Genomic DNA, 10,808 nt, shown 5'->3' with positions numbered 1-10,808 from the left:
CCATTACGTCAACATACTATTTCAAAACGGTAGAAAATTTTTTTTCAAAGTGGTAGAATTAACCAATTAGAAATGTTTCTTAAATAACAAAGGACAAGTCGCATTTTTCTAAGCTATGTTTTACTGAGATGAAATATGAAATATCAAATATTTATAATAAAATATTCTAAGTTAAGTACACAAGTCACTGAAATGTCTGAAATATTGAAATAGTTTATCAACCTTTTTGGAGACTTGTATAATAGGAACTTCTGTATCCATTATTAATATGAAAAACTTAAAAGGCTGTATTTATCTTTAGATTCAGAGCCCAAAATAAAATTGACTTAAAATTTAAAGCTCTTCTAGTAAGAAATTTCAGTGTAGTATAAGTTAAACATGGAACAACACCATAGTTATTTTTGTTCATGTTTTTCTATTAAAAACTTTGTAGACACTAAGATATTAAATTAAATTCAGAATAAATGTCTCAGCAAAAAGTGTAATTTAAATTTTGGGGATGTTTAACTCATACAATGATGTTCATTTTGAGTACTGCATTAAATGTATAGCAATAATCACATATATTATGTTCTAGCTTGTGATATGCAGTATCTTGCATTTCGGTGTATTATTCTTATATTCAGGATTATCTCACTTCAAACGAGGTACTCTATTTCAGAGCATCGCCTGAATATAAAGACTATCATCTGAGGATTAGAACTAGGCTGACTGTCAGTCATGCGTCCTGCTATTAGCTCCCTCGTTATTTTCCATGGAATAAAATGGCAACATGAAAGTGTCTTCGCTGCTAGTGTCTGGCTTTTCTGCAGCTACCCTTGCATCTGTGATAGTGGGAGGGAAGACTAATACATTGTAAGGTGAAGCTCACAGAAGACACAAAATCACTGTGGGCAGTACACAGGAGCATAACAGTGCTGCTTTTAAGAACAGACCTTGGAGTCCAGTGCACTTGAATCCAAGTCTAAACGCTCAACAGCCGTATGACTTGGGCAGTTATTTAACATCTTTGGACATCGGTTTCACTGCCCTCATCTACGAAAGGAGAGTTGTTAGAGGTTTAAGTAAATGTGTGTGTGGGTACATATTTGTGTATGTATACACATATCATATGTGATATGTATTACCTTATGAGATATATGGATATGTATATTTACTTAAGATTATATATACCTAAGATATATTTATTAAGATATATTTGGATATATACATATATTTAAGATTTTGTATACATGTAATAGAGTGGTTCCTGGAAGGTGGTAAGTGCCACTCATATATTAACTCTTAGTATATTACCTTATCATTTCTATGTCAACTACTAATGAGCAGCAAAACTGATTGATATGATTGATAGTTCTTTACTTTCTCTTCTTTGTCTTTGAAAGTTCAAAGTTGTAGCAAAACATCACTTTGTAAGAAGTTGACCCCGCAGAATGAGAACCCCTAAAGCAAGGTGCTGAGTTAACAGACAGGATAATTACTTCCTGAATATGTATCAACAAGCTCTTTGTAGAACTAGCAGAGGGACTCTTTAATGGGCTTTTGTTTTAGAGATGATAGACTGAGATTCTAGGGACAGGCCGGATGAGAGCCATCGTAGAAACTGCCTCTCATAGCCTATTATTAAGACAGTAGCCTTGCAAATAAGTACAATCTCATAAATCAAAACACTGGAATGTGAGCTTCATAAGGACAGAGATTTTGTTTGCAGTGGGTCACTGTTGTATCTGCAGAGTTCAGGCGAGTCAGTGCCTGACAAATAGAAGGTGCTCAGTAACTATTCCTCGAATGAATTGAACAAATGAAAACCTTGACCTTTCCTTGAAATATTACCTTTAGAAGCAAAACAAACAAACAAACGATAGCAGGCTTTTCCAGTTCCTGACAGATTTCAGACCTTGAGAATGCTGGTAAACAGGTAACTGGGGCTGAGGGGCAGCATGTGAAGAGCATTGGTATATATGTCCATGTAGCTAGTATTTCAAAAGTCATGGATTTGGTTAAGTTTTCACAGGAATGTGTGGAGTGATGCCACACTTAACTCAGACTCATGCCCATGTGTTAGGTTTGAATTATAAATATTTTGTTCAGCAGCTGCCTAACTTTAGTGTCTACACTTATACTTTTGTCTCCTCAGGGTTTTAAGAAATCTTTCACCTGTGACCATGTGTCATAAAGTGACACTTTTACTCTCTGTAAACATTTGGCTTACTTTTAAGACTTGCTGTTCAGCTTTGACTGGCTAAAAAAATCAGTTTGATATGATCCATTTTACAGGTGGGTTTGATTTTATAGCATTATTTATAATTTAGCTCACAACCTCAGATAATGGAATAAAATAATATACCACTCTCATGATTACGTCTGACTTAACCAAGTCTAAATACATATTCATTTTTACTGCCATAGCAAACATTTTTTTGAGAACAGAAAGCTCTCTTTTAGAGCACAGGCAAGCTAATAATTTGAATAAGAAACTATTCATTTGTGTACACTATAAGTTTTCCTAATTATCTTTGTAATGAAAATTGAAAAGGCATTAGTCATTCTTGGTTGAGCCACACTCAGTTCAACTTGTCTTTTTCAATATAATAAAAATAGCAAACAATCTTAAAGTACATTATTAATTGATTAGACATGATTTCTTTAAATGGTTTACATCATCTCTTTTAACTTTGGAACTTCCAGACATTAATAATGAGTCACCAAAAGGCAATCATAGATCTATAATGCACATTACAAATCAGGTGTGGTCCAAGAACTCTGTGTGGGCTCCCAGAAGGAAAAAGAAAAATGTTTAAAGTGAGCCATGGCAGAAATGCACTGAAAACACTCATCTGTATTTACAGAAAACAATTAAGTGTAATGCAATTAGGGTGACATTCAGGTTCATTTTATTCCAAGGAACTGTTTCTACTCTTGAAGCTCCATGTAGAAAAGGTCCTTATGGATAGAACACTATTGAGGATGGTATAATTCCACTTGGCCCTTGGGCATGTAAGGTAGACATTTTACATTATTGCACAGTAACAAAAATTTCAGCCATAGATAACACAGGATCTGATTAACGTTAACATACTTGGTGTGTAAGGCTAAGTCACGTTGGAAAGCAATCATTTCCAGGATGGAGATCAAATATCTTAACACAGTGTCACCTGTTGGAATTGCTAGAAAAGATTTATTTAAAAATCAATTCATAGACTGTATTTTTACATTCGTTAGTTTCTTTTCACTTGTGTGCTTGACAGAGGCACTTTAAGAGCTAATGACTGTAGTCCCACGGGTACAAGACACTGAGTTTCAGCAATCACTGATAAATGCAGAAAGGAATTAAAGTGAAATTAAAAAGAAAATAAATGCATCATTAATTCAGAAAATGTCCCTAATCTTGTAAAAATCATAGGTCTCTGATGTGAAGAACTTCCTCACTTAAAAAAAAAAAAAAGGAAAAAGTTTAGTAGCTATCACCCACCAACACCCAAATAAGTGAATACTACAGCTTTCCGATGTTAAGGTATAATGGTTTTGTTGTTCGGGTTTTAAAATATTGATGAGTTTAATATTTTGAGTTATGTTTCAAAGTATTGTATTATGCATAGGTTTCAAATTGTCAGAAAAACTAAAATATCGAATAAAACATGTTGGAAGAGTTTAGTAAAACGTATAAAAATTAAAAGGCTAAAAAACCTCGCTCTTTTAAACTTGTAAAAATAAATCGCATTCGCTCGTGGGAATCCAGAGGCTTTTTTTTGTTGTTGTTGTGGTTTTTTTTTTTTTTTTTAGTTAGTTTAGTTAGTTGGTCTGTACTGCACCCGCCCCAACGCGTTGGAAAGTAGGTCCTGGTACACACTAAGGAATATCCAACCAGGTAAGTACATTAGAGTGATGAGGCCCATGAAATTGAGCGGGTAGTGAGAATAGTCCCAGGAACAAGCTCTGCACATGCGGAGTCCCAGACCCCAGGACAACTCCCACACGTAGATGAAGATCACGTAGATAGGCACCCGCTTCCAGGTGCCCCAGCCGCATCTGTAGTATAGGTGGAAGTAGAGCTTTTCCACCACGAAACTGCAGCTGCCATACATAAAAAAGGACCAGAGCGACGTATGGCCGCTGGTCGCCCCGTGCCCCAGCCTCAGCACGTTAAAGAAAAAGGTGAAGAAGATCTCATCCAAAAAGCCGTGCATTCCGAAAAAAAGAAAGCGGAGCAGGTCCGGTAGCCCCGGGCTGGGGGATCCTTCGGTGCTCCTTGGGCCACCGGGTCGCCGCTGCCGGTCACCCGCCGCCGCAGGGACTCGGGCTCCGGGAGGGGCGGGGGACGCCCCCAGTTGTTGCTGCTGCTGCCGCTGCGGCCGGTACTGCAAGCACAGGAAGCGCTTCAGGAACACTTGCGAGTGGTAGAGCGCCAGCATGTACTGCAGCGCCAGGTCCAGCGCCCCCGGCGCCACCGCGCCGGCCAGCCCGCTTCCCGGGCTGAGCAGCAGAACCTGGCCCGCCAGGATATGCAGCCCCACGTGCGCCGAGGGGTAGAGGAGGAAATTGAAGACGAAGGCGCTAGGGCAGCGCCACTGCTGTAGGTAAACCTTCTCCAGGGCGAAGTGGGTGAGCGAGTGCAGGAGGCAGCTGTAGGGCGACGAGAAGCCCAGCATCCGGCGGTCGGGACTGCGAGCGAAGCGCTGCGCGCAGGACACGAGCACGTCCAGGGTGATCCCGTGCATCCCGTAGAAGTAGAGGCGCATCCAGGCTGGCAGCTCGGCGCCCTCGGCGGGCGCCTGAGCACTGGACAGAGGCTCGGGGCGGCTGGGGGCAGCCTCACCTCCCGGTCCTCCGGAGGGCCCCAGACCCCGCGTCGCGCCGCCCCTCCGCGCTGGACCCTGGCGGTCCGCGTCGCTGCCCGCCATGAGCTCTGATGCTGCCCCGGCGCCCGAGCCCGCGCCGCCGCCGCCGCCGGGAGCGCGGAGCTGCGGGGCGCAGGGGCCTAACCCTGCGACGCCTCCCAGCCGCTGCCGGCCCCCGGGGGGCGCGCGGGGAGCTCTGTCCTGGCCGCGGCCCGGCGGCAGCGGGAGCTGGTGCGCTCAGGGAACGCGCGGGCCGCCGGGCTCACGGAGTCCCCCCGCCGCGGCCCCGTCCCGCCCTCCCCTCTAGTCGCGGGGGAAGTGCCGCCGGCCCGCTCCCGCGCTCACCCTGCACGGCCTAACAAGCCGGGGCTGCGAGGAGAAATGCCGAGGCTGGTGCAAACTCCAGCTCCTCCGCGGCTCAGCCCCGCCGCCTCTGCTGTAAGCTCTTCAAGCGTAACGCGAGCAGCGACGCCCCTTCTCCCGGCCCTCCCCAAACCACGCTTCGCCAGTCTCGACCTCTCCCGCCTTTGCAGCCGCCCCTCCCCGCCCCAGTCCTTGGCGCGGACTCCCGCCAGGTCCACTGGAGAAGGCCGGGCTCAGCATCTCCGCCTCTTTCCCAGGCTCTGCACCCGGATCCCCTCCCGGACGCGAGGCATTCACTGGGCCGGTGGCACCGAGCGGAGAACACCTAACAGGTGTGACTGTGAGCTAACGGGCACTCCCTATGTCGCCGAAACCAGGACTAGGACCTGGCCAATGGAGACGAATAGTCGAGTGTCACAGACCAGGGGCCCGACCTGAGACCAAACTATAGTGCTGTATGTTTAATGCCCTTATTCAAAGCCAGCTGTGTCCCAGTCACAGAGAATAAACTCTAGACTACAAGCATGCCTACCCCAGAGTTCCTCTGCATGTGAAATGTTGTCACGGGGCCTGGCCCACTTTTTCAATCTCTCTCCCTGGCCAGTCTGCTTTCCTCGGTTAGTTTACTCTGGGCCAAGGACAGAGTTCGAGGTCTCTCAGAATTTATGCAATGATTTGAAGCCATTGGGTCTGGCATTGCTCTGGCTGCCGTGGTTTACATTGGCACCGCCCAGTGAGTGCTGCGTTTTCTCCTTGCACAAGTAGGTCATCACAGAAATGGAGAGTGAAAAAAAGGGCGAGGATTTTTTTTTTTTTGAGGTGGAGAGGCAGGGGATCCAGAATTTTGTGTGTTGGCCCGCTTTTTTCTTCATTTGTGAATCGAGCTTGGTGGAAAGATGTAAATTATTATACTGATTATTCCCCCCAAAAAGTCTTGTCTGGGCAGAAACTAGATAACAGTTCTAATCTGTTCCTAGATAAGATTAGATGTTCCCTTGATAGATGGCTTTCTGAGAAAATTTTTTTTTCTTCTGGAGAATACATTTTCTGAGACAGTTCCGCCATTTATAAAGCAACCTCCTCCTGTTACTTATTTCATCCCCTTATGTTACAATCTGTGGTTGCTAAGTTGTCTGTGAATTAGATAAGAGAGAAATAAGAGTGTGGTGAGAAGAAAAATTGTTAAGATGATATCAACACTTGTAGATGGTCAAAGGACTAATTACATATATATAGAGAGAGATATATATTTTAGCTTTGTTAGCATGTGGTTTCTTTGCGTACTTCCTTTGGCAACTGTCAAAAGTCAGTGGGTGGAAGTTGTCATGCCAGGAACAGAAAAATCAGGTAGCAGGCTCATCAAACAAAACAAAACAAAAATATGGTTAGTTGCCCAAGTGCCTGAGCAAGTACGATGAAGAGAACTAATGTAAGCATTTTCATGAGCACCTACTACATACAAGGTGCTATCTACATGTGAAAATAAAGGGTTATAAGATGCACTAAAGGATATATAATCTAATCGCTGTGATAATCTATCATACCTGTATAAAGCCTACCTACTTATGATCATTATTAATAATAACTAATTATGATCAGCTAGTAGTACAAACCAAGTAAAACATTTCTTTGAATTATTATTTTACTAAATAAACTACATCTTGTGCCCAATTTATTAGATATTAAAAACAAATGCACTGTTTCTCCGTAATTGCTATTTAGGCAAGAGAAAGCACTTCATGATAGTAGCATGAATATAGCCACTCAAATGTGCGTACACTAACTTTCAGCATTAAACTTGGATTGTTTTCAATTTAGGATTGTTTTAATCCTAAATTAAACTTCAAAGGCCTAAGTCTCCTATTTGTTCCACTTTTTCTTAAAGATGCAAGGAAAACTTTGAAAGATCTAATTCTATTGTCCAGCCTAGTTCATCTTAGGGAAGCTTCTTTGACTTTCCGAGCTACACAGTAATGATGTCTGTAGAGATATGAGTTCATGTGGAGCCAACATTGACCTTACTGGACTGGCCAAGATGGCTCCAAATGGGTGTAACCCTTGGAGTCAGGGTAGGCAGTGTGACAAGGGAGATATATGAGAATTAGGAGAAGGGTCTTTTTGAGGTTTGTGATCATGTTCAGTGAATTGTAACCTACTGTCCAGAGGTTCAAAGTGGAAGTATTTTAGATGCATGAAATGCCTGAGACCTTTCATCGCACACCGGAACAAAAGGAAAGTACATGGAGAACAGCATTAAGAAGAAACCTTAAAGGAAGTTCGATAAGGTAAAGCATGAATGTAATGATAAACGGCAAAAGTAGTTATAAATACCTTTCTTATTATGGATCAAATTGCACTCCTATGTGCATCTCTTATATACTAAAGTCACCAAACTAAGAAGGAGGACATCCATCTAAGAAGGCTTGCAGTTGCCAAATGTTGGCTTCCTAAAACTACAACCCAAATAACCTGTTGCTAAGCAAAGCTGAGTTTGTTACTTACTATTGTAAGGAAGCTCTCTATTTTGATGAAGTTTTAATAACATCTTGGAGGAGAAAGGGTGACATTGGGCTATTTATGAGGTTTTGGATTCTGGTTTAAGATAGGCCTTTTAGTATGCAGGCTTGATTAGAATTGGGTCATGAATTATGGTATAATGGTTTAGGATTGGTGGACACAGTGAGGCAAGGGTTTTGAGGTAAAGGTTTCAAGAAATTTTGAGAACAAATAGTAAAGTTTTATCTCCTGGGCCAGAGCTTCCTGGAATAATGAAGTTGTGCTGATGAACATAGTGGAATAGTAAGGTCGCATTAACAAAGACAGCCAAATAATGAAGTCACAGCCATGTAGGCAATAAGCTGTGGGCGTGTATAGTCTTGGGTTCACACAATCTAATGGTGAGGACCAGTTTATAATCCAAGGTGGGAATAATGTGAGTAAGGACAGGTAAAGATAATGAAGAAGTAGGACTGACACTGAGTTTAGTTAAAATGATGGTCATCGACAGTGGGTGTGGAAGGTAGGGGGAAGGGAGAGACATTGATTGACAGGTCAATAATGTGTAAAATATTTCTATGCATGTCTGTAGTACATTCTTCTTAATTAATTTCTTTTGTTGTACACTAAAGTTCCAAAGTGAAGAATTCTTTCTATACATTGCTTAAACAATGGGGAAAGTGAATGGACAGGAAGGATATGACTATTAGTGCTTGTTGCCAAATATAGAAAAATTGATCAAATAGGAGCATGTAAACTTTTTTTAATAGGAGCGTGTAAACTTTTTATTTATTGATTTTTATTATGTTTTTAAAAAATATTTTTTAATTAGAGTTGACATTCACATTATTTTATATTAGTTTCAGGTGTATAGCATAGTGGTTAGACATTTATATAATTTACAAAATGATCCACCCCGACTATTCTAGTACCCAGTTGGCACTATACAGTGTTATTATATTATTGATTTTATTCCCTATGCTGTAGTTCACATCCCCGTGACTATTTCACAACTACCAATTTGTACTTCTTAATTCCTTCACCTTTTTTCACTAGCCCCCAAACCTCCTACCATCTTGCAATCACCAGTTCTCTGTATCTATGAGTCTGTTTCTGTTTTGTTTGTTTATTTTGTTTTTTGGATTCCACATACAACTGAGATCATATGGTATTTCTTTTTCTCTGTTTGACTTATTTCAACTTAGCATCCATGTTGTTGCAATGGTAAGATTTCATTTTTTTTATGGCTAAGTAATATTCCATTGTATATATGTACCATATCTTCTTTATTCAATCATTTATTGGTCGGCACTTAGGTTGCTTCCATATCTTGCCTATTGTAAATAACGCTGCAGTGAACATAGGGAGGCATATATCTTTTTGAATTAGTGAAATTTATGGGTCATAAGGTAGTTTTAGTTTTAATTTTTTGAAGAACCTCCATACTGTTTTCCATAGTGTCTGCACCAATTTGCAGTCCCACCAACAGTGCATGAGGGTTCCCTTTACTCCACAACCTTTCCAATGCTTGCTGTTTTTGTTTATTGATTGATAGCCATTCTGGCCTGTGTGAGGTGGTATCTCACTGTGGTTTTAATTTGCATTACTCTGATGATTAGTGGCCATATGTCTATTGACCATTAGTATGTCCTCTTTGGAGAAATGCCTATTCAGGTCCTCAGCCCATTTTTTAATTGGATTGTTTGTTTTTTGGGTGCTGAGTTGTATGAGTTCTTCATAAATTTTGGATATTAATCCCTTATAAGATAAATCATAGGCAAATATCTTCATTCAGTAGGTTGCCTTTTTGTTTTGTTGATGGTTTCTTTTGCTGTGGAAACATTTTTTAGTTTGCTGTAGTCGCATTTGTTTATTTTTTTCTTTTGTTTCCCTTGCCTGAGAAGACATATCTGAAAGAATATTACTAAGAGCAATGTCAGAGAGTTTACTGCCTATGTTTTCTCCTCATCATTAAAATGTCCATGTCCATACTACCCAAAGCAATCTATAGAGTCAATGAAATCCCTATCAAAATACCAATGGCATATTTTATAAAACTAGAACAAATAGTCCTAAAATTTATATGGAACCCTAAAAGACCCTAAATAGCCATAGCAACCTTGAGAAAAAAAAGAACAAAGTTGGCAGTATCATGCTGCCTGATATAAAACTAGACTACAAAGCTATAGTAATCAAAACAACATGGTACTGGCATAAAAACAGACACATATATCAATGAAACAGAGTAGAGAGACCAGAAATAAATCCACACCTGTATGGTCATCTAATCTATGACAAAGGAGGAGAGAATATACAATGAGGTAAATATAGTCTATTCAATAAATGGTGTTGGGATAACTAGACAGATACATGCAAAAAAACGAAACTGTACCACATTTTTACACCATATACATGAATAAACTTAAAATGAATTAAAAACTTAAATGTAAGATCCAAAACCATAAAACTAGAAGTAAACTTTTTTGAATATGACCCTGTTAGGGGATCATCTTGGAAATCTGCCCTATTTTTCTTAATGTATAATCTTTACAAAACCCCTTTTTTTTAACTTCAATGTCTTTTAATTTCTTTTTCCTTTAATTTCTTTTTCTAATAATCTGATTAATGGGCAGTCACATAGATATCAAGAAAGTTTCTTTGGAACCTTTTTCTGATGGCTTTTTATGTTTTTTTTAATTTTTTTATTTTTTTATGTTATTGATTTTAATTTCAGACCCTCTCTTTGGTCCTTGGGATTTCTTGGAACTCCTAATCTCACCAGGAAATATTTCCTCAGTAGGTTATTCCTGAGATTTCTCTGAATGGGGCTCCTAAGGAACAGACTTTGAATACATTCTTTTAATTCATAAAGCTTAAAAAAAAGTAACAAGTTATTTTAGAAAAGCTTGCTTAAAAAATAAAATTTCATCTTGAGCAATAATCAAATCAGAAACACTCCCTTTGAGTTATCTTTGCCTGCCTGCCAGTGCCCCACCTTGTGTGCTACAGAGAAATGACTGTATTTTTCTCTTCTCAGTTGTTTCCATTATGTTTTCAGAGGAAGTAGCTTATTTTGTATGATGATAGTCCAAGTACATTGGTGAGAGGTTT

General features: G+C 40.3%; 1 protein-coding gene across 2 annotated transcripts; it reads right to left on the bottom strand.

The window, feature by feature from the left end:
- Positions 1 to 3,779: 3,779 nt before the first annotated feature.
- Positions 3,780 to 5,173, bottom strand: TMEM229A (transmembrane protein 229A). Of its 2 annotated transcripts, XM_039860817.1 has the most exons (2): positions 4,501 to 5,173; positions 3,780 to 4,428 (listed from the first exon to the last, which is right to left on the bottom strand). In XM_039860817.1, exons 1-2 carry the CDS (start codon positions 4,899 to 4,901, stop codon positions 3,789 to 3,791), a joined length of 1,041 nt encoding a protein of 346 aa, XP_039716751.1. In that variant the 5' UTR covers positions 4,902 to 5,173; the 3' UTR covers positions 3,780 to 3,788. The 2 variants fall into 2 exon arrangements, with proteins under 2 accessions (XP_039716751.1, XP_039716750.1); XM_039860816.1 differs by having other exon boundaries at positions 3,780 to 5,172.
- Positions 5,174 to 10,808: the final 5,635 nt, after the last annotated feature.

The sequence above is a fragment of the Pteropus medius genome, unplaced genomic scaffold (assembly GCF_902729225.1).
Source record: "Pteropus medius unplaced genomic scaffold, Ma_sr-lr_union100, whole genome shotgun sequence".
In the NCBI taxonomy this organism is placed as follows: Eukaryota; Metazoa; Chordata; class Mammalia; order Chiroptera; family Pteropodidae; genus Pteropus; species Pteropus medius.
The sequence above is the reverse complement of the archived record's forward strand: the minus strand, read 5'-3'. Positions and strand labels throughout refer to the sequence as shown.